At 33.6% G+C, this 25,686-nt stretch overlaps 2 protein-coding genes across 2 annotated transcripts in view; one reads left to right on the plus strand and one right to left on the minus strand.

Annotated features, from left to right (window-relative positions):
* The first annotated feature begins 850 nt into the window (after positions 1–850).
* On the plus strand, positions 851–1,581 carry LOC115876123. The gene is made up of 2 exons (XM_030891813.1): positions 851–868; positions 1,153–1,581. Exons 1-2 carry the CDS (start codon positions 851–853, stop codon positions 1,579–1,581), a joined length of 447 nt encoding a protein of 148 aa, XP_030747673.1.
* Positions 1,582–1,939: 358 nt separating this feature from the next.
* The window catches only part of LOC115876124 (sodium-dependent multivitamin transporter-like), a 33,511-nt gene continuing 9,764 nt past the window's right edge, over positions 1,940–25,686 (minus strand). Inside the window, exon 3 of the mRNA XM_030891814.1 lies at positions 1,940–2,108. Within this exon, the coding sequence (XP_030747674.1) occupies positions 1,964–2,108 (145 nt within the window). The 3' untranslated portion in view covers positions 1,940–1,963. The remainder of the gene's footprint in view (positions 2,109–25,686) is intronic.

Consider the following 25,686-nt stretch of genomic DNA (forward strand, 5'->3'; position numbering starts at 1 on the left):
GATGGGAGCTACTAAAAACCAATTGGAGCAAATGCTGAAAATAGTAGAACAGTTCTCTGAGGATATAGGAATGAGTTTGATTTGGAATGAACAAATGTCGTATTCTTAATATCGTGAGAGGTAAATTGGCACATGACGAATTCGAACTTCATAATGGGGAAGCTATTAAGGCGATGAAGAATGGAGACACCTATAAGTATCTTGGAATAAAGCAGGCCCGTAAAATAGAATAGAGGACAATGAAGGACGACCTTACGGCAGAATTTACCAAAAGAATTAAACATCTGGTAAAAACTAAGCTCGATAGTAAAAACCTATTTAAGGCGATTAACTCATATGCATGCTCCATGGTTGGTTACTCTTTTGGAATAGTAAAATGGAGTAAAACCGATTTAGTAAACCTTGAACGTAAGATCAGAACTATACTCACAAAAGCACAAAAACACCATCCTAAAAGCGCAGTTGAACGAGTAATTTTGCCACGAACACAAGGGGGACGAGGATTAGTAGATATATGCAAATAATTGGATCAACAAATAACGAATCTTCGAGCTTACTTTCACAAAGAAGCATTAACTTCAACTTTGCATAAAATAAATAAATAAATAAATGCCTTTATATACAAATGCATAAAGTAATATGCGTAGCAGACGACTCAACTCCCTGTTGAACCACATGAAATTCAAACGCACCATCAAACTAACGAGGAAAAGATGCAGATATGGAAAGAGAAGCCCTTGCATGGGAGGCACATCAATGATGCTGATCAAGATAATGTCGATACTTTGGCGTCGAACTATTGGTTAGTATCGGGACAGCTGACAGCTGACCTGAAACCGAGGGCTTCGTAATGGCTATCCAGGACCAGGTAATCGCAAGCAGAAACTACCTAAAGTATATTGTGAAAGATACGACAATCGAAAATGACAAATGCCGATACGGATGCCAAACAGCGGAAACCATACAACGTATCATAGGCTGTCATGTCAGATGTTTTCTGCAACCGAGTATAAAGCGAGGCATGATTCTGTAGCGAAAATATTACACCAGGGACTAGCTATCAAACACCAACTACAGCAAGCGGAAAAACTCCCGTATTATAAATATGTTCCAGAAACAATTTTAGAAAACAAAAACTATAAAATGTATTAGGATAGAACCATCCTTACAGATCATACAGTAAATCATAATAGACCGGACATCCTATTAATCGATAAGGTTAAGAAAAATGTAATCATCCTCGACGTTGCCATCCCTAACAACAACAATTTGGGTAGCAAGCATTGTGAAAAGATTGCCAAATACCGAGATCTCCAGGAACAAATTAAAAAACAGTGGAAAATAGAGACCATAAAAACGATCCCGATAATTGTATCAACAACGGGCCTTATCCCAAAACAACTAAAGAAGAATATTAGTGAGTTGGGGCTCAACGAAAATTTATATAAAAGTATGCAAAAAGCAACCTCGCTGGCGACCGCGCGAACAACTAGGAAGTATTTAGGTAACCCATCTAAACCTCAAGAACCCTATAACATAGAAAGGGTTCCCACCGAGCTCAATCCCTCTAATCTAATCTAATATCTAATATCTGGGATGAGCGAATGTTCCCCTCAAAGGCCATAATGGCTAAGTCGACATGTTTAAGATAAGAAGGATATATGTACTTTATTTCGTTGTGTAATCTTTTGAATAAACTAGATGTTTCGGGATTACCTAATACTTTCGCCTGACACTCAATGCGATACCGGCAACACTACGACTCCGAAGGGTAACACATTTCGTGTCAGGTAAAAGTATTATTCGGTAATCCCGAAACATCTTGTGGTATTACATTCGAAAATATGTCTTTATATTTTTGCAAGACTAATTTTATTTTGTAAAATTAAACATTAATATCGATATACGATTATATTCTACCATCCCTACAAAGAACTAATCGAAATTTATATCAATCCAATACTCACTTCGTTACTTTCTTTTGCGATTCCATGCTGCAATATCTCTGAACGAAGTTCTGTTGACAGCCGAAAATTGATAAGGACATGAAAAGCTGCCCTACCAGAGCCGAAGTGGTTGTGACTCTCGCTGTTAGGTCAGTGCTCCAACTATAACAGAAATAGAAAAAGGAAAATAAAATAATTGGGTATTCTTGGTGTAAGAAAAAGCTGCAAAAAAGAAAATAATGTTAGAGATTTTTTTGTAACTTTTCTTTATTTATTTGAATTTTTATATAAGGTGTTTCAAAAACAAATTCGAAAACTTTAAAGTATAAAATCTTATACCCTAATTATATAATATCTTATCTATTCTTGCAGTATCAATCTATATTAATATATAAAATCCTTTAAGTGACTGACTCACTGATTAATCACGATCCCTACTCAAACCACTAACGTAAGAAGCTCAATTTTGGCATACCGGTTGATTCTAGGGTGTAAAGGTTCGATAAGAAAGGATTTATCGAAATTCCAGTTCCAAAGGGGTGAAACCACCCTCAAATATTACAATATTTTTATTTAAAAACGGTCAAGTTTATAAGATGGGGAATTAAAAAAATATATTTTTTGTAGAGTTTAAAATATTTCAAAATTTTTAGTGGTTTCACGGATACACGCAGCATTATTTTATATATCTCTCTTTTAACGGTAAAAATATCAGAAAAAAATCATTGGGTGGCTTTGATACAAATTTACTGTGAAAAATGCCATATGAAATATAAAACCGCGAATATCTGCGTAACCGTTAAAATTTTCCAAATACTTTAAATACAAAACATGTTCATTTTTTAATTCCCCATCCATTGAAAACATAATATATAGGGTGTTCCTTTTAGAACAATGGAGAAAAAATATTTATATTTTAAAAGTTTGGCGTAGAATTTGAACATCCTGTATGATTTACGACTACCATAGTTATAGTAGCAAGTACAGACCATCTAAAGTAAATACCTAATGTGTTTTGATTTCATTACACACTTTTTTTGAGCCATATTATAGAAGTTAAATATTTTCCTGAAATACGTCCTAGCACATACTTTTAAATGTCAAAAGTATTGTATTGTGGTTCCAATTTTCTCAGTCGCGCACTAGTTAGGTTACTAGTTTGCACACATAGCACGCCCACTTATAGCCTCTAAGATTGTGCACAGCGCCTGACCGGCCCAGTTATTATGCTGTTTAAACGCGACTTTATTTTTGCGCACAGGAAATTTTACCTGTTTGCTCATCGTCATAAGAAACAATTTTCGTACCACGAATTAGGGATTAGGGACAAGATTTTTATCTGTATACTTATAGTATACCTAATCTGTGCTTTAGGTTTTAATTTAAACAAAATTCCTAAGAATTTTATCCTAGGAGCTACAGATGCTCGACGCACTATTATTGGACCCTGTAGTACAATAATATTATAGATAATTCCTTGTTAAAATAAGGGTAGTTTCTTATACAGGGTAAGTCTTAATACTTACCGTTGGAAAATTAGTGGTGGACAGGCAGGATTCTAGAAACTTTTCTAAAATATACACAAGAACATTAAAAAAATAACGATTTTCAACATCTCTTTTTGCAAAAAACGACTAATTCATGTATTAATAAACATACTATGATCAGCCGATTTTCTATTTTTAATGACTTATCATTGGCTTCATTTACTACTAGACGTTTATTAATAAAAGTTACACAGCTATTTGCAGTAACAATTAATTAACCAATGAATTTATCTCTCATATATAAAAAATGTATATAAAAACTTATATTCCCTTAAAATCTGGTCACATAAAAAAACTCACCTAAAATATAATTTTCATGGTTGCTGGCTTTGTACAGATGATATTTAGTTTTAGTGTTATTAAGCCGTTATAAAAGTAGCTTTGGTGCCGAAAGATGCCAGAATATTAGTATTAATATCGTCTCCGAAGTAAGGCACTAAATGAGATTATCTGGAATAAAGATAAAAGCCTTCCTGCAACCGCATTTACTGCTCTCCTGCCAACACCGTCGGATGAGCCGAATACCTTTCTACAGTTTGTTTCTTAGACATTCTGGATAACAGTGGCGCAACCGAGAATTTTTTGCGGCTTAAAAATCAGAAACATTAGAAAATTGACAAATGCATAACACATGGCCAAAATTATTGTATATATCGTTTAAAAAATATACGGAAAGGAATTTAAAGAATCTTTTTTAAACGAAGCTTTGATAATCTGTAATAAAACATGTTTTTTGTTAAAATGGATATGGTAAATAATGTTTATCGTTCAGACTCAATATTATTACAAATCCTTCCACATTTCGATTTGTGGTCTCTTGGGTTTCAGAAGAAATTTGACCATTGTTTTGGCTTTAAATGCCTAGAAACATTATTTTCCACAGTTTAATAGAAGCAGAATAGTAACACTGTCTCAACAGGGCTACCGGCAAGTTGCAATAGCTGAAATTGTAGGAGTTAAATTATTAAACATAATAAAAATCAGGGAGACAAACGAGGCACAGACCGGCCTGGAAGAGGTAGAAAAAGAGTTACTACTGCTGTGCAAGACCGTCGAATATCCCTCAATTGCACGACGCAATACTCTGCTTTCTAGTACTGCTATTAAAAATCAGTTAGCTCGCCTTGAAGCAGTAAATGTTTCAAGAAAGACCATAGCAAGAAGACTCCATGACAGAGGATTACATTTAAGGAGGCCTCTACGTGTTCCGAAGCTTAATTTACAGCACAAAATTACGCGACTACAATGGGCTGAGGAGATGAGAGCAAATTGACCTAATTGGAATGGACCTTTCGTCATGTTTAGTGATGAAACAGGCATAGGCCTAGTGTCAGACTCGCGACGAACTTTGGTCTGGAGAGCACCTGCATCACGCTTGAATGCAGCTCAACCCGTATCCTGTTTCAAGGAGTGAAGCATTATATGGGTGGTGTATATTATATTTATAGCTCCGAGATTTTTTCCCAAATAATTTATGAAGCAACGTCAATATTTGGATGAAAATTGGTGTCTGGGAGTTTTTGACATGAGAAATTTTATTTTGATGTCAATATGACTCCTACTTGTAGAGGGCGCCACCTACTTATTTTGTAACTGGTTTGAAAAGTAATAACTTTCGTCCGTACCTGTATAAAACCAATGAGAATAAGTATACATTTACGACGTTTTCTACGTAAAAAGGTCTCATGGTAAAAACAGCTACGAATAATGGTTCTCGAGATATTTGGAATCAAATTATCACCTGTAATCATTCACATAAATTAAACATGTTGACTAATTAGTTATTAGAATAAAATAATAAATAATTTGAAATGTTTTGTGCCAAAAGTTTAACAGAAACTCTTTATCATTTTTTCGAAGAAATAAGAAGTTCTCACCCTATAATTTCAGTGAAATAACTACCAACTCAACATGTTTATTTTTTGTCAATAATTACATGTATTGACCTAGGTATTTCCATTTTAAATATCTTGAGAATGTTGCTTGTACGATTTCTCATATCAAAACACCAATTTTCATCAAAATATTGACGTTACTTCAGAAATTATTTTTTTAAGACATTAACGAAACTTTTTTTAATTTATTTCTATCTGGCAGAATATGTTGCCGAAGATTCCAGAACAGTTCGGACCATCCATTATAGGAAATTATACACAATAATAAAATAAAAAACATTATCTAGGAGTTCCTTTATACAATTTGATCAAGATAAATTTCTGTTGTGTCCTTTAAATCCGGATTACGTAAACTACAATTCCCCCGATACGCTACTGCATAGATCGGACGACTACTTCGGAATTAGATCTGTATTTAAAGCTTTCTATATCCAATTCCGGGCGAGACATCCGGCAGCCGGCCCTAACCCAGAATTTGCCAAAATATTTTGCATTCTGCAATATCGTCTGCACGATGCAAGGGCTTTGGGAGACAAGGAGGAAGAGATAAAGACGAAGAGGGAGGAGTTACATTTTGCCGGAATTTCAATACCGCGCTTCGTTAAGAAACTAAACGGTTTTTGTCGCTACATTTGGTGTGTGTTCTTTGGACAGAAAAGGTCAAAAGGAAATTGTGATTCGTTTTGCTGATATTACATTGGGAGATTATAGGATTCTTAAAGTTAGAAAAATCCTTCTATGAAATAGCATGTTTATAAGAGAAAAAATTCACAGATTTTGCAACATGCGCAACCATCATAGGCGTATTGAAAATACCAGATACAAGTCGGCGGTTGTCGGCAATCACCTGTTTTTTTTACATTTTATATTAATTTGTGATGTCATTTGGAAGAGCTCAATAGAAATATAAAGAACTAAAGCTTGTTTGGAAAGCAATTTGACATTCGTGACGTCACCACTCCGAGAGTCTGCTGAGCGACGAGAGCAAGACAAGAGCGAGACGAGAGCGAGACATTTTCTATCCATTTTTTACGCCACGAGACAAGCCGAGTGGGATCATAGTGAAAGGAAGCCAAACACATATATTAAATTGCAATTGAATATAACAAACGATGGGCAAATAATAACGCATACAGTAATACATTTTGTATCTTTAATATGATATTCGGCCTTTAACATGGTATTCATCGTCGGTTTTCCCCTTTTTGGCTGTTTTCCCTTTATCCCTTACACGACGTTTTTTACATAATAATGTTTTTAACATTTTTGGAACAAAATTTTAAATAAAAAGTTATTGGTAAGGTTAAGAAACACATTTTAACATTACTATAGAGTATACAGGGTAATTCAAAAAGTGTTGCGGATATAACATATTTTCTAATGGGAATAATTCTATTTTTTATTTTATAATTAAGTTATACATACGTACACCGGTAACTTTTCTGCCATTTTTTGATATTATATATCTAAAATTAATAGATGTAATAATTCAATTTGTTTAAAGAAATGTTGAATTTCGGTAGGGTAAAAAATATCAGTGACATAAAATTTGTAAATTTATCAGAAAAAAAATGATAATACATACGGTGTACGATTTAAAATTTGAGATTACTTAACTTTAAATGGTCGAAATTTACAAATCAGAGCTAATATCTCGCAGTCGGGTGGGCCTACCAAAACACGTCCAGACTTTCGAGCTTTCTTTGATCGGCCGTCGAAAAACCGACAGGAAATGGATAGCAACGAGGCTCCGTGGGTTGACTCGCGACGCCCTCGCGAGACTCGTCCACACAGCGAAATTGGAATGTCTCGCGCTCGTCTCCCCAGGTTTAGACGCACCATCGTATCGCTGGTCGCCATTCGCAAATATATTCCAGGTACGTATAGTGAACAAGTGAAACGTTCGCAACAACGTTAAATAATTTGATATTTAATTTTTATCGTGATGGCTTTTTATGAGAGTGTATACATAGAATTAATTGTATTAATTTGCAATAGCACTTCGAACCCACAGTTTTGTTATGGAGCCAGATTAAAACAATCAGAATGAGTATTATAAAGTCTGAATATTGGATTAAACGTAGCGTTCACGTAGGAGCCCGAAATATACCAAAAGTGGGTCAGTTTCTGTTAAGTTTAGATTAGGTCTATATTTTTAATAATTCAAAACCAACTAAAACTTAATTCTAATCTAACCGAAACTCACCCCTTCTTTTGCATATTTCCGGCTATTACCTGGGTATTCCTAGGTTTAACTAATATTCGAACTTACGGTGTAAATTTATGGAGGAAATTTATTTAGTTACTGTAGACTGTAGATAAAAATAAATTAAAATATAGTTGGCTCCAACGATAATTTAGTTTGCAGCTTCTTTTCATCATACCTAATAAAAAACCGTGACAACCACTACTTATAGTATGTACCTACATATGTATTTTTAAACATCATTAAGAGATTTAAGTGAAAGGTGCCCATAATGTGAGTAGCGGTATTCATGGTTTTTTGTTATGAGGAAAATGAACAGCAAAATATATTATCGACTGCAGCAACAATGTATTCCTAGTTTACATTCAATATGTCCACCATTATGGAATATTATAATTTATACATTTTTTTTTTTTTTTTTTATAGTTTTTTTGATAGTTGAGTTTTTGAAATTATTTGTTAGCTTCTAAAACAAAACAGACCCATAATAATTCAAATCTTTATCATCCAAGAATTATGAAGTAATTCACGTCATTTTTTTAAATGTATTCTTAAGTATTTGCAAAAGTTAAGAAAATATTTCTTCGCATTACCTTGCAATTAATATATTTGGTCTAATTTATCAGTTCTGCCTCATATCCGAAATTCAGAATGTGTGTGACACAACGAAAAGTGAACGTGCAACGTGTAACAAGAGAAATGGCAAGTAAAAAATGTAAAATTTTAATTACTAATTACACAGTCCTTCCATTGAGTTCTTCTGCCTAAAATCAATATTGCCTTCCCTAAGATTTTAAATATAAATGATTGAAATTCATAACAAGTTTACCACAATTTAAACTTAAGATAATTATTTAATTATTAAATCCATAATTATATTAAAAATAACACTTTACGAAGTTAATAAATATTAACTATTTCTAGTTAATCATTTAATAATTATTCTGATAAAAACACGCTGGATTTTTTTATTGAAATCAATACAGGGTATAATCATTAATATGACTAGATGTATCATTTAAAATTAAAATTTATTTTCAAAATCATTTTTTACTCGACATATAACCACTGGAATAATTATTAAAAACTGCTCATCGCGTTATCGATGTCAGCGTCTTGTGACTATTGTCTGGCTGATTGGCCGTTTAGCTATAGTTTGATTTGAGATAATGCAGATTTTAATCTGCCATTGGTAGTTTTTATTGGAATTTTTTACATATTTGGTATACTTTATGAAGTGCTCATGTCCATTTTTCTAATTAATAAATTGCCTATTTAGATACATTTAAAATTAATTAATTAGTGTATAGTATTACAGTTGAGGGTTGGAACCTGTATGTAAGTAAAGAAATAAAACACTAATTAAACACCTTTGTTTTTATGACTACCAACCATGTTAGCATCATCAGCAGATGATTATAACTCATGGTTAGCGAAACGCGCATCCAGTGTAAAAGCAAAGTGTTTTGGTGTATTCTGGTGATTTAGTGTTTTATTTTGTAGTGTATAGTAATTGAATTATATGGGTTTTGTTTGTCGTATTTTTTTTTCTATTAAAATAAAATTATAGTTTTACTTACAAAATCGCTAGCTAGCCATTTTTAATTACAGGGTGTTAATTAAGCATCTGGCCAACTTCAGAAGGTGACTCTTTGTTTTGAAGGTAAAAGTTAATATAAACATGTGCCGAAATGCATAATTTTAAAGATACAGGGGTGTCAAGTCCTAATAGACATTTCTTTATTAATATTTCAAAGATCCGTTGGCCGATTTTGTTGAAATTTCGCCGTGTTGTGAATTTTGATAAGTTAGCACTAATTAAATGATAATAATTATTATTTACAAAAATATTCAAACGGTAACAACTTATCAACTTATCCCAATAAATATTTGACAACGCCTTGGATTCATTTATTTTAACGCCTGTTGGCGGTGGAAACCATGCAAGCTTTTTTCTTTTGTCCTGTTAGATAATTAAAAAAACAATCATATAAAAAATAGGGTAATTAGTCTAAATTTATTACTTATGTGATTCTGCTCTTTCTCGTATAATTTGCCCCTTGTTTCTCATACGGAAATAGTTAGATTAAAATAGCCAAACTGTACCTAACAACTCATGCCTTGACATATTTTCTTTTAAAATAATATCGCTTTCTTTATCGGCCGGTCCAACGTGGCTAGAAGTATTTTCAATACTAAAATAGACTGAATTGACTAAGAAAGAAAGAATAAAAGAAGGAAAATATCTCAAGAGGCATTAAATTCTCAAAAGACATTAAATTTCTCAAAAAATCGAAATTATCAATACCTATCATCATAGACATAAATTAATTAAATATGTTGACTTAATAGTTATTAGACTGAAATTAAAAATTTGAAATGTTTTTCTGTCATGTAGGTGGCGCCCTCTACTAATAGGAATCATATTGACATCTAATTCAAATTTCTCATGTCAAAAAACTACCAGACACCAATTTTCATCTAAATATTGACGTTACTTCAGAAATTATTTGGAAAAAATCGAAATAAAAATGAAACTTCCACACAATGTATCTCCGAAACTAAGCATTTTAGGACATACATTTATACGAACTTTTTCACTTATTTTTATCTGCAGAATATGTTGCCGAAGTTTTCGGAATACAGTTTGAAACCAGTGGTCACGGGTGGCAGGTAGACACACTGCCAACACATCATCGGCCGCCACAAATTTGCCACACTATTATGCATTCTCTGATATTGTTTGCACGATGTAGAATGTTAATTGTATTGGAGGATGAAGGCTAATCACCGCCACCTTACAGATCTATTGTGTCCCCCTTTCATGAGTTATAACTCATTATACAGTCTCAGGCTTTTGACAAAAGCCAGTATCTGAGAAAGTTTTACAGAGGTTAATTCTCCATTTCCGATAGCAGTCGCACCAAACTTTACACGAATGGTTGTCGTCTCGGCTCACTATGGGATGAGGTGTTCTGGTGTATCCCCATTCTCCCCACATAGTCTACCATTTGTAGATATATCTTAGCTTCAGTCTAGCAAGATGTGCATTAGGGTGTCCGTTATTTACCAAGGTGATCATTTCTCTCAGGACACCCTCTAAATTTTTAGTTTATTGTCTAAAAAAATAACAGACCATTTTAAACCCTTAATATTCACAATAAACCTTGCCCCAAAGACGATTCATTTTCCATTTAAATTACATGGGAATTTGCCACTTTTTGCAAATAATTTTTTCTCTCGATTTTGTTCTTTCACAGCCATAACAATTACATGTTCTTGTACAGAATTGAATACTTTACAAAAAATGTCTCTTACAATTTTTCGATAAACCTACTCCTTCACAAGTTATTCACGATTAAATTTAACCACTCGGTAAATTCCTAAATTCTTTAGACAAAATTATGATTATTTTTGAAAAATATAATCTATTACTGTAAAAATATACAATTCTGATGGTGTTAAGGTTGGAAATTAAGGAATCTTCAAGTCTAATGAAGTTTAAGCCATTTATATAAGTATAGCTGATTTATTTTAATAAACATTTTTTAGTTGAATTTTGATATTTCTTCTTAAGGTGCGTATTCATTATCCGCACGAACGAACGAACGAACGAACGAATGTTCGCTAGTGGTATGGACGGGGACCGCACGATAGAACCGCACGAGAAGACCGCAAGCATTTCTTCATTCGCGCGCCAGTTCAAATCGTCAAGATATTGTTATAAACCTGTTTTTTTGTTTATATACCGTCATTGAATTATCGCTAAGCAAGTTACTATGGAGCAGTGCATAAGGAGTCGGGCTAGGAAGCGAGAGACCGGAGTTCGAATCTCGGCCGGAACATCACTTTTTATTTTTTTTTAAATACTGTTGTATTCTATAGTTTATTTTTGTAGTATAAGAAAAAGAACTATTTATTCTGTTATTTTTTAATCTCCGTTATTAATATAAATTGATTGTTAGTACAAAACCTCATTTAATATAAAATAATATTCTACTTTTTGAAATGTATCGGGCCCTAATTGTACTTAAAAGTAATATATTTTTAGTGATATACCATATTGTAAACTATTTAATATTTCAGTCGCTTAAAAAGTTAATTTGCATTGAATAATTGCCTACCATTAAAGGAAATTTGAGCTATATAACCCCTGATGGGCATATTCTGGGTATGCAAATACTTCCTTTAAATTTTGGGTGTGGTTCAACCGATTTATTCTCAAAACCAGAAACATCTACATATAAAAAGAAGCACAGGTCACTAATTATAATAAACTTCACCCTTGGTATTACTTCCACTAATTATAATAAACTTCAATCTTGGAATTACTTCTATCACAATTACAATACGTTCATCTGCATTGGCATTTTCTACTTTTCGATGGGAAACAATAAACTTCCCAACATTTTTTAAATGATGTAACAATTCCTCTTGTGGTTACTTTTCCATAGATATCCTCATCTCTGTCCTCATGTGAATTCAGAGGCAATAAAAATGAAAATTATTTACCATAAACATCGCAAACTAGGTTTTTACTAATAAACAATTTTATACCGAATATAGAAATAAATTTAGCATTTTTACCTATTATCGTCCAAATCCATGTTAATAGATAATTATTATTCTTAAATATATTTTTGGAACTGCTGGTTTTAGTAATTATTAAATTAAACGAACTAAAAAGTCTTAAAAATAAAAAATTCTTAACCATAACCTCAAAAATGCAGATCTCCTGTCAACTTTCTTTATTTTTTATTTATTCCTCATTTTCCTAGTGACGTCACAGGTGGTATGCGCGAACTGAACGAAATTGGAGCCGCTATCGATCATACCGTGTATTCTTTGTACCATGACGTCTAAACGCCTTTGATGTACCGACTCGAAGCGGATGGTCGAGCGCACGAACGAACGAACGGCCGCATGCGTTCGGTCCCCGTCTAAATATACCGCACTTTCATTCATTCGTTCGTTCGTTCGTTCGTTCGTTCGGATAATGAATACGCACCTTAAATCTGAAAGCGCACGCAGGCGAACGCCTTTGATGTACCAACTCGAAGCGGATGGTCGAGCGCACGACCGAACGAACGGCCGCATGCGTTCTGTCCCCGTCTAAATATACCGCACTTTCATTCGTTCGTTCGTTCGTTCGGATAATGAATACGCACCTTTATACTCGCTTACAAGCTGAATCACATATTGTTTTTCATCTTCAGTTCTAGATAAAATATTAATGTATTTTTCTGACAATTTAAGGCTTTTTAGGCTATTTCTGCAGTATCATTAACTACTCTAAATTTTTCAAAATTTCTAAGCCTCTCATATATCCAGGATTCTTTAACCATTCCGTACTGTCTAAATGCAGAAAACTTGTATCAATATTAAACCGTGTAAAAAGTTGTAACGAATTTGAATTTATGAAACAATCAATATGTTTTTGTTTATAAACCATTTAAAATCATCCTGATTAAAAATGAAGAGAGAGCGTTTAAAGATATCGAATTCTTGGTCAGAGGCGGATACAGAAATTTATTTTAGGGGGGGGGGCCAAATAAAAAATAATGCCAAATATGCCTTTTAGGGCGCTTTTTCATTGCCTTCTATTCCTTGGTAGGCTAGCACCTAGAGTAGGAGGACTTTCTTTGCCTAATTTGTTCAGCTTCTCTAAACATTCTTTGATCAATTTCGAATTGATGGTTACTGAGTTGATCGCTTTTAATGCTTCTTGACTATCGGATGAGAACCAACTATTTCATGTTTCCGATAGTTCCTATCTAAGACAAATTGTAAGCATCTTTCTATAGCGTAGATTTCTGCCCGAAGGATGCTGTGGTAGGGTGCCCATTGGTTCGGAGTATATATTTTTCTGCCCAAAAACTCCTCGTCTACATGATGCAGAAGTATAATAATGTATGAATGTAGCTTAACATTATTTTCAGCGGGTTTTTTTTATTTTAATGTATTTCTTTTTCCATAAAATTTTTTTTCAAACGAATATAAAGAATGTATGTGTTTTCAGAACATATTCAAATTTGCGTTTCAGTATTTTTATTAAAAATAAAAAGCTTCCTCTCGCAACAGGAAATACGAGAGAATATTGTCAAGCATCCCTTTAATGTATTTTGTACATGCTTAATTGGACTGGAAAAAATATGTCGTAAAATATTAATTTCTACATCTCTTCTTCGTATAAGATAGCTGATTAATAATATATTATATTTAAAACACAACATTCGTATCATTTTTTTAAATAATAAATTCAAAGAAAAAAACTTGACAAAAAACTTAAAGCTAAGGGATGTATTAGATTATATTTTTCCTTTGTTTTTATAAACAAAAAAAAAAAATATAAATAAAAAGTCCAAAGCACTGAGAATTTTATTTGTATTGGGGAGTTTAATATATTTTAGAGATTTTTTGTAAGTTTTTCTAAAACATTTTCACTAGGTGAATACTATAAATTAATTTAGTATAGAATAATACTCAAAAATTCGTTTGTGTTTTCATTGAAAAGGTATTAATTTTATTTTTAGTAAGTGACTACCATTAAGGCCAAGCAGCAAGAGACATGGCAACGCTGTGAGGACTAGCAAAAAGACAAAACAACTACTAGAGTACAAAAAGAACCTAGTAAGCATAATTGTAGAGGTCGTAAATCTGGTGAGATGGAAGATTTCCAACCACGACTACTGGTGGAGAGGAAGAAGAAACCATAGATCACCTGCTGTGTCACTGTCCGGTACTGGAAAACCGACGCTTTAAAACTTTAGAGCACGGTTTTTTGGCGGGGCTAGAGGAAGCAGCAGAAACCAACATCAGCGACATCGGGAACTTTGCAAAGAGCTGGAAGGCTTTAGCATAAAGAAAGAATGAGAGGAAGGTTTGATATACCATAATACCAATTGTAAAGGACCCTAGGTCTCCGAGTGAGGGATCAAACAGGATCCCAAACCCCAGAAACCTAACCTAACCTTAGTAAGTGACGTCTAGAGATTGACCTCGCTAAAATTATCATCGATTATCATTCCTCAACCCTCTTTGACGCATTTTTTTTCGATCATACGATATTTGAAATTAATGATTAACACATAATTTATTTAAATCATCATCATAATCATTCTCAGCTTACTCAACCATTTCTAAATATGGTGTAGCCTCCCTCACATATTTGGATACTCTCTTTGTAGTTTGACCCATTGTTGTCTATTGTCTATTTCTAATATCATGGTCCCATCTCAGGTTTGGTCTTTTTCTAAGTCTCTTAATTCCTTGTGGGTACCATTCTGTAATTTTTGTGGTCCATCTATTGCCCGTCCTTCTTGCCAGGTGTTCTGCTCATTGCCACTTGAGATGACATCTATTACCTGGATTTTTTGTCGTATCAACTCTATTCTTTTACGGTCTTACTTGGTTATTCCCAGCATATTTATTTTCAGCATTCTAACTATATGATCGATGAATTGGTTGGTGGAAACCTAAGCTTAAAAATTGGCAAGGTCTGGAACTGGTCGCAGTGAAGGGAGAGAACATGAAGGAGGAGTCATGATGTCATTGAGGAAGGAGGGTCATGGTCATGTTCCTCACAATAGGAATTGACCTCAAATCCAAGGAGGCAATAGAGAAAGAGGGGCATATCCTCTATTATATAGATACAGGACAACACCGGTATCAGGTCTAAGGAGAGATCGAGTTAAAGAGGTGGAGAAAATGGAGACAGATCCTCCAGCCTCCACCTCAAGGGTTCCTCAGCCGGAGGCAAGCTCCTCGACTGTGAAGGGCGGCACGGAGGGTCAAACTCCAACCGTGGAAGGGTGTGTACCCTCGGAGAAAGAACTGTTGTCAGAGGAGGATGGGAAATGCCCTGTCCCTTCTACAACAGGGGTATGATGGGTTATAGACTGTGTAATGACTCAAAGAAGGGGGGCACAATAGATCTTTATTATTTCTACATTCTTTCTTTATTTATTAATTATATTCTTATTCATTCTACATTCTACATTCCATTCAGCATTCTGCGACCAGCAGTTTCCTTATAATGTCCTTTTTAAGGGTCCAGGTTTTGCATTCATAGCTCATGATTGGTAGTACACATTGGTCGAATGCTTTCTTCTTTACGTAAAGTGGCATTCCATATTTGAATATGATTGAGTTTATTCCATAAGTAACTTAATTGTTCGGTTAATTTATTTAAATAAAAAACGAAAACTGCTTTACTTCTTAAAACTTATTGCCAATAACTGCCAAATAAAAAACAAGTATCAAATTAAATACGCAAAAACCGCACAGATCAGTAAAAACGGTCAATTTTCCGTTTGCAACCGTGGCAGGTTTTTCTTTGAAGCCGGAGGAAAAGACGAAATTACGACATTAGCAATTAAATAGCGTTTCCGGTGTATTTTCGAACCCCTTTGAAAAACCGTCCCTAACGAAATTGCTGTAAAATTGAATGCTCCAGCTAATAAGGTGCCTTCGGTCAGTTCCGATCGCTTCACTTTTTTTCTTTTACTCATTGTTTTCTATTTACTTCAGTCTTTCATTACCTTTTTCTGTCGTTAACTGACACTTTGTTAATTCCTTTTTTTATATTTGAACTAAGTGATGTTACGTAACAGGTTTTATTAACACGATATAATCGTTGATTGAAGAAATAACAAGATGCGCAATCTTATGGGCGATTTCGTGGCACAAAACCTGTTCAAGATATAGGTGGCGTTACCGTCAGCTTGTCCGAGAATTCCGAGATTTAGTTTAGCTATGCGCCGCTGCGCGCTGATAGTCGTTTACAACGCAGTGTTGCCAGAACTCCTCCGATATATTTAAACTTGTGAACAAACAATTTCATTAATTTTCAACAAATTAATAAGAACGGACACAAAAATAAAGTAAAACGCATTTTTAAGGAATTTTTAACAACAGAAATATAACTTGGCTAAGAAACCTATAGAAATTAAAAACATATATATTTTATGATTTTACCGTATTATTAAAAGTACAAACAACTGAAATGTGAAGCTTAAGTAATAAACATAAATTATTTTCAACAAAACTGCAAACCTTGAATGTACATAACTTTTTCAAATACAGGTCATGCTAATATAGGATCTGCATTTGGCGCACATGGATCGTGCACATTTGATTCATGAGATTTTTGTTTTTTGTCATTTCTTCGTTGACATATGGTTGACATATACCACATCTCTTTTTTTTCTGGTATTGATTATTCAATTTTCTCTCTTCTCATAAGTAAGAGATTCAGAATCGGAGTTATGGTTACTCTTCGGAGAAAAATCAATGTCTCGATGACCTTCATCTCACTTAAACCTCTTTAAGTTCATCAAACCACTCAATTAATGCTCAAATCAATCCTCAAAATTAGCGTCCCGGTGAGGCACACTTTTTAGACTACCCACCATCGTAATAATGAAACATTCTTGCCATGCAGACCCCAATGAAACTTTAGCCCCCTCTGGTAGGAACAAAACTTGATAAAATCAAGTGCGCCTTTAACAGTTGCATATTGGTACCCTAACTTAGTAGGGCATGAAATAATGTAAATAACTTAGTTAACAATAATTGGCGCGGCGAGGCCTAATTCTTAAACGTACACATTTTAGTGAGGTTTAAATAGTACTTGGGGTCCGCCAATTCAATTTTTGAAATCCGTAACCCTTATTTTCCTATGCTTGAAATTTAACGCTTAATTTGATACTAAAATAAACAAAAAAGCAAGACTGGCTGATTTATTGACAAATGAGCCTGGCCGGCATCTTGAAAATTGCAAAAATTACAAAATTTTTGCTCTTATTTTCTAGGATTTGAAAATTCGTCGCGTGATAAATAATACTAAAATTTCATAGAAAATATATGTCTGGCTGTCATTTACAACCACGAAAGCCCCGCCAGACTCACAAGTTAGGTAGTTAAATGAGGAGAGAAAGTTAAAAAGTTATTAGCGAATGAAGTTTTGTGAGACTGATATTTTGGTAAAACCATCTGTTTTGGATTCGTGTGGACTCAAAATGTTGAGAAAAGTGTTTTTTGCTATAGTCAAATTTTGCCCTAAACCAATATTTTTCTTATCACAAATTATGAAAAGTTAAAACATGTAAAGATGGCAACAATCACTGTATAATTGAAAATGCCGAATTTAGCGCGCTTGGCGAGTTTATTACGTCAGTCTGTCAAGGCTTGCGGGATGTTTCACATTAGCCAGACTCTATGTGTAGCTGTAAATATAAAGTATCATCTAAACTATCATCTGACAAATTTTAGGACTGCAAAAATAAGGGTAATTGTTTTAATAATTTGTATCCAATTTTTCATCTGCCAGAAATAGTACTCATTCTCACAGATTAGCCAGACTATATTTTTCTTAATTGCACGAATTTCTCACTAATAGAACTATTTTTATTGCTAAAAAAAACGTGAAGTAGATTTGTACTTTCTAATGCCATTTTATACCTCAATCCATAGGAAACTCCCATTATACAGGGTTAGTCTTAAATAAGTGCAAATATTTTTAGGGGTAGTATATTTCGACCCCAGAAACACGTTTACAAAGTTTTTTTTCGCGAAAAATTTGTAACTTTTTGAAAATTGTTTTAATTTTTAGTTAAAAAATGTATATGTAATAAAATGGCAACATAGGTAATAGATCAAATTTACAAAAAAATTGGTCAAGTGCGAGTCGGACTCGCGCACGGAGGGTTCCGTATCATTCATTATCTATACAACATTAGACACTATATTATTATACTTTTTTTCCGATTTAGCTGAAATTTTGCGTATAAGTAATTTAAAAAAAATGAAGAAACACATTAGTAAAAATTGTATTAATCAATAATAAATATGTAAAGAGTAAAAATAAACGTGTAAAAATATGTAAAAATTAAAAAAAAAAACGATTTAAAAAAGTCGTCTTGACTAGGATTCGAACCTGCCTTACTACGGCTCCAACGTCATAGCAGCGTAAAGTCCTAACGCTTTAAACCACGCGGCCACCGAGGACTTGAAAGATTCTATGTAAAATTCGTATTACTTAAAATATAATGTTTAGTGTAAGTACTTTTTTATTTATAAACATTTATTTAATTCTGTTTTTAGTATTTGTCCTTATAGCGGCTACATAGATACATTATCTGTGAAAATTTCAACTGTCTAGCTATAACGGTTCATAAGATAGACCTTTGTGACAGACGGACGGACGGACGGACGGACGGACGGACGGACAGCGAAGTCTTAGTAATAGGGTTCCCGTTTTTACCCTTTGGGTACGGAACCCTAAAAAGACTGGCTGATTTATTGACAAATGAGTCTGGCCGGCATCTTGAAAGTTGCAAAAATTACAAAAGTTTTTGGGATTTGAAAATTCGTCGCGTGATAAATAATACTAAAATTTCATAGAAACTACATGTCTGGCTGTCATTTACAATCACGAAAGCCCCACCAGACTCACAAGGTAGGTAGTAAAATGAGGAGAGAAAGTTACAAAGTTATTAGCGAATGAAGTTTTGTGAGACTGACATTTTGGTAAAACCATGTTTTTTGGATTCCTGTGGTCTCAAAATGTTGAGAAAAAAGTTTTTTGCTATAGTCACATTTCGCCCTGAACCAATACTTTCCTTATCATAAATTATGAAAAGTAAACATATGTAAAGATAACAACAATCGGGGGGCCTGTATAATTGAACATGCCGAATTTAGCGCTCTTAACGATGTTCCACATTAGCCATACTATACCGGATGCATCTCAAAAGTGACTCACCCCTATAACTTTTTTATCTTTTCAGATAACAAAACGAGATTTGATTTATTAGTATATGACATAAATTATAATTGACTGACGTATTCAATTGTTTTCTGTCATAAACCATATTCGAAAATGTCAAAAATTGACATATGATATGTTATTCTATTCATAGTGTCATTTTCTATCGAATAAAGGAACAAAACATCGAGGGTACCATTTAAAAATAAAAAATTGTAGTCATTTCCGGTGAAACAGGAAGTGACAGAAAACAACTGAATACGTCAATCAATCCTAATTTATGTCATATATTAACATACCAAATCTCGATTTTTTATCTGAAAAAATAAAAAAAAGTTATAGGGGTGAGCCACTTTTGAGACGCACCCTATATATAGCTGTACCTAATTATATCATACACTATCATTTGAGAAATTTTTAAGACTGTAGAAATAAGGGTAATTGTTTTAATAATTTGTATCCAATTTTTCATCTACCTATTACCCATTCTCCAGTTTAGCTAGACTATTTTTTTTCTTAATTGCACAAATCTATCACTAATAGAACTATTTTTATCGCTGGAAAAAAAGTGAAGAAGATTTGTACTTTTTAACGCCCTTTTATACCTCAACCTTTCGGAAACCCTCACTATACAGGGTGAATCTTAAATAAGTGCAAATATTTTAGGTGTGGTATATTTCAACCCCAGAAACACGTCTACAATGTTTTTTTAGTGAAAAAAAAATTTTTAGTTAAAAAATATAATTTAACAATATTTTTTTATTAATAATCTTTACAAAATAGCAACATAGGTAATAGATTAAATTTACAAAAAAGAAGACCTAGAAAAGGTCCAGTGTTTCATTCATGCAAAAAATATTTTTTTCTTTATCTTTGAAAGTAAAATATCTCGGTTATTATTTTTTTATCGAGATCTACCAGCCCTGAAAATATTTGCAGTTATTTAAGGCTCACCCTGTATATATGAATTTTGCTTAGAATATCATTCCGAATAATTCTTTGAGCGCTTGCTGATTGGGAAAATAAATACCGAAATCTTCACTGATTCCTGGACTATTACTGTAGATATAGAACATATATGCATAAGTTTAAATAAATATATTCATTAAAGTTGCTTAGTTTGATTTTATTCGATAACGAAAGGGTATTCTAATATTTCATATATGTATATATATTATAATAAACCTAAATGTAAACAGAAAGTTGGGTGGGTTTGAAAGTGTTCTATTTATATATTTATATATGTAACCCACTATAAGCCTGCTTTTATTCATATATAACGAAAATAGAAAATAACAAAACTTGTATAATACATTTGGGCTATTCTGAAGTATAGTCACCTCATACCCTCCATATGAGAGAATGAGTAGCTTTATCAGCAATGTCCTTTAGGGAACAAAACCTCTCTCTTTGTATGTGTATATCTGTATTTGACTTTGTATGCTTTGTTTGCATTTGACTTCGGAGAACTAAATTGGAACTAGTTTTAATTTAAGTTACTAATGGCACTTGACTGTTTAATAATACTTTTTATTCAACCCAGCACTTTTCTAGTTAATATACTTATTTAAATTACTATTTTCATTATATTTTATGTTACATCCTCTGTTTTAATGCACTCACCGGCACGAAAAACGGGCAATTTAAAAAAAGTTTTAATGTATTTTAAAGTTTAATATATTTTGTTCTAAATTAAAGCTAAATTATTTGACTTTTAAGCAGTGGCGCATCCAGAGATTGAGTCTGGGAGAGGTAGTGGCAATATTTAAATAAAGTAATAGATTTAAATTAAATTTCCTGCCAAAGATATTGTGACTATGGAAAAAAATAAACTTAGATTGTTTTGGATTTCTTTTTTGATTGAAATTATTAATTTATTTTGTAACAATATTATTTTATACCAGATTTTCTTATTTATAAATTTCTTGGGAGGGGTACCACCATTAGGGGGTAACCCCATGACCCCTCCCGTATATGCCGCCCTTGCTTTTAAGTATCTCTTTCTAAATTAAAAATAAAATATACGAGGGAAAACAAAATGTTGATATTTTGGTGAAAGTTTGAAACACTCTGTGGAATATGTTAAGACTAAGAATCATTTTATCATTTTGTTGCATCTTTTCTCGATAGTTTTTTTTAGTTGGTTCATCGCAATAGCTTTATCTTTATTGGAGATATTCGCTTTTGAAGAACACACTAACAGTTTTACTAGTAAGTTATGGTTCCAAAGCAGGCTTTCTTGACACATATATTTTACAGTTCACTTACATGTACGTTCCATGTAGGTGCAATTTATTATACATTTGAAAAGCTGGCAAAAGACGTGCGATGCGACGGCGCGGCGACGGCTTATTAACTGTAACCTTACAATAAGTCATAAGTCGATCGTCTCGTTTTAAAGTTTTCATACGAAGGTTCCTGGAGGTCTAGCATATGAAAGTCTCGAGGTAGTTACTGTATTGTACTTCGTGCACACCTAAACCTGTTAGCGACATAATTTTGATCTCTATCAACTTCAATAAAAATGCGTTCAACAGTGCTTCGTGTCAGATCATTCTGGACGAAATACAGAAATGGGGTATAAATTCGTCTCTGACTAACATGGTGGCATCTTATCTCTCTGAAAGGACAATTTTAATTGAAGACGATACTGCTAAAAGGTAGATTAACATAACCAGTGGAGTACCACAGGGGTCAGTATTTGACCCAACACTATGCAATATCCAGTACAACGACCTACTGGAAACAGTTATGCCCGAAGGAGTAACACTAATCGGCTTTGCCGATGACGTAGCGATGGTGGTAACGGCCAAAGACGAAAAGACACTCATGAGTGTTGCTAACGAACCACTACAAAGAGTGGCCAATTGGATCGAGCGCAAATGTTTAAAACTAGCACCAAGCAAAACTGAAGCGGTTTCATTAACTACCAAGAGGAAACTTTCTCATATTTCATTTGAGCTTGTCGGTACAACAATTTCACCAAAGAATGCAATAAGATACTTTGGAGTTTGGCTTGATTCAAAGCTCACATTCGGCGAGCATATAAATCAAGTTAGACGAAAGGCGGAAAGAATTTTGACCGTACTGGGTAGGCTGATGCCTAATATAGGAGGGCCACTTGCTTTCAAACGTAGAATCCTAGCCTGTGTAGCACACTCTCAACTGTTATATGCCGCACCAGTGTGGCACCTTGCAATATCAAAGGGATATATAAGGCAAAAACTTAAAGCTATATACCGTAAACTAAACCTCAAGATATGCAGTTCATATAGAACCGTCTCCACTGAACCATTAAATGTCATATCCGGATTGCCGCCTATTCACCTATTTGTAGGAGAGAAGAGAGAGATACAAAGGGATATCAAAACTGGAGGCAAGAAGCATACTGATAATTGAATGGCAAAAGGAGTGGGATCTAGATAGATATGGTTGATGGACATGATCTCATACCAGACATTAATACCTGGTTAGATAGAAGCTTTGGAGAGACGGACTATTTCCTAACTCAGGCATTGACAGGGCACGGATGCTTTAACAACTATTTGTATAAAAGGGAGAGATTCTCCTCAAATTTGTGTATGTATTGCAAGGAAGTTGACGGTGTCGAACACACACTATTCCATTGCAATGAATGGAAGCAGTTTAGAGAGTCATTCCAACGGGACAGTGGTGGACAAGTCTTTAATGCTAAAAATATAATGCAAGGATTGCTAAGCGGTGAAACATCATGGAATATTACATATAGATGCATTCGAGAAATAATAGAAACCAAAGGAAATAGAATGCGGGGTCTAACCGCATAGACAGCCTTCCAGTTGAAGTAATGCGCAAGCGGTTTCCAGCTGGATAGAGCGTTAGACCGCGAGGAGGGTTTTTTAAGTCGGTAGGAATCCGACACTACCCAACGGTGTCTTATGCAGGATTTTTTCCCTCCTCCTCAAAAGAAAAATCTTCAATTAAAGCAACTATAGCGGATCATCTTCTGACCTTAAAACCATCTCTGCTAAAGCAACACAGCCAACAGACAATAATAATATGATTATTCAATAATAATGATATTCCATACAGGGTGTGGTAATAGTCCGTCGGGCATCTGTAGCTTCTAGAATAAAAAACTTGGGAATTTTGTTTAAGTGTAAACCTAAAGTATGTACAAGGATGTATTTCAGAAAAAATATTTTAAGTTCTATAGGATGGCTCAAAAAAGTGTGAGTGGATCGGGATTATTTTTTTTAAATGGAACACCCTGTATATTATTGCATTTTTGGCTTCCTTTCAGATCACTTTACAAAATCCTAAGAAATTCTAATCCTATAAAATAATTAAAAAAATTAAATTTTTCAATCTTTATTAAAAAAAATATTACAAATACAAGAACTGTCCTGAAACCAAACTATATTAGGTATTTACTTTAGATGGTCGAATTTGTGTGACTCTGTTAGCCACGAATGTTTTCCAACGACTAGGACAACCCTGAATCCAACATAAAGTTATGGCTGAGTCTGTCCAATAGAAATATTTATCGATAGAAATATTTATCGATTGTTTAATCTTCTCTACTAATTTAGCAGTTACATAGGCCGCGCAAAGTTCTAAACGCGGTACAGTTATCCTCTTCAGAGGAGCTACCCGAGATTTGGATGCCATAAGATAAGACAAAATATATTTCCCAGATGTTGTTAAACACACCATGTAGACACAACCACCGTAAGCCTTTTCTGACGCGTCTGCGAAAGCATGAATCTGCAAGACCTCCCAATTATTACCAAGTATATGTCGAGGTGTACTAACTGTGTTTAGAACTAGCAAATCGTTATAGAATTTTAACCACCTTTCAGCAAGATATTGTGGAACCGGTGTATCCCACGACAATTTTTCCTGCCAAAGACTTTGTAGAATTAACTTCCCAACTACTACAAAAGGACCCAGTAAACCTAGTGGGTCAAATATATGACATGTGACGGACAAAATTACACGTTTTGTGATTTTTCTAAAAGACGAGTCGACTTTAATCGAGTAATGAATGGAATCTTGTGCGGCATCCCAGAATATTCCTAGTGTTTCATTTTGCTCTCCTTCCCCTAACTGCTTAGCTTTGCTAGAAATATCGTAATCTTAAATCATACAGGATGTTCAAAATTCTACGCCATTTTCTTTATCAGAAAATCCACGTACAAATGTAAATTCTACGCCAAACTTTATGAAATATAAAATAATTTTTCTTTGTTTTATTATTAGATGGAGAATTAAAAAATGAACATTTTTTGCATTCAAAGTATTTCAAAATTTTTAATGGTTTCGTAGATACACGCAATATTATTTCATATCGCTCTCTCAATGGTAAAATACGAGAGAAAAATCATTGGGTGTGGCTTTGATAAAAAATTACTATGGAAAATGCCATATGAAATATAAAACCGCGAATATCTGTGAAATCGTACAAATTTTGAAATACTCTAAATACAAAAAATCTTCATCTTTTAATTCTTCATCTTTCCATTAAAAAAAAACGAAGAATAATTATTTTATATTTTAGAAAGTTTGGCGTAAAATTTTGAACATCCTGTATGATATACGATTACCATATTTATAGCAAAGTAAGTACAGACAATCTAAAGTAAATATGCAATATTGTTTAGATTTCACGACAGTTTAATTAATTTTTAATATTTTTTTTATAACAAAGGCTGAAAAATATAATATATTTTTTATTTATTTATTAATATCTCTGAAACTATCGAAATATATTTACTCATATCTTAGGATTATGTAAAGTGATCTGAAAAGAAGCCAAAAATTCAATAATACACAGGGTGTTCCATTTAAAAAAAATCATCTCGATCCAATCACACTTTTTTGAGCCACCCTATAGAAGTTAAAATATTTTCCTGGAATACATCCTAGAACATACTTTAGATTTGCACTTAAACAAAATTCTTAAGTTTGTTATTCTAGGAGCTACAGATGCCCGACGCAAGGTTATTAGAAGATAAGGTTGTCTCGTAACTCGATCCGCCATTATCGAAAACGTCATCTACTAAGTCATAGGAATGATACCGCTCATAGATAAAGGGATAAAAACTGCCCATAGTCCGACGGAAACTGCATTTCCGAATCGACATTCATTGTGTACTTTATTGTTTATAGTGTAAGGCGTCAATAGTTTTCAGTTGTTTGATGTGTGTTTTCTTTATTGTATCGTCCATTTATCTCTCTTTGTCGGTTGCATTTTATTTTCTATTCCTTTTAATTCTATGATTTTATACGTTCTAGGCTCTATCTCTTTTATACGTTATTTCATAGGTCTGTTGAATGGGAATAA

Source organism: Sitophilus oryzae, unplaced genomic scaffold, assembly GCF_002938485.1.
Source record: "Sitophilus oryzae breed Bouriz unplaced genomic scaffold, Soryzae_2.0 scaffold_1400_pilon_pilon, whole genome shotgun sequence".
Taxonomy (NCBI): domain Eukaryota; kingdom Metazoa; phylum Arthropoda; class Insecta; order Coleoptera; family Curculionidae; genus Sitophilus; species Sitophilus oryzae.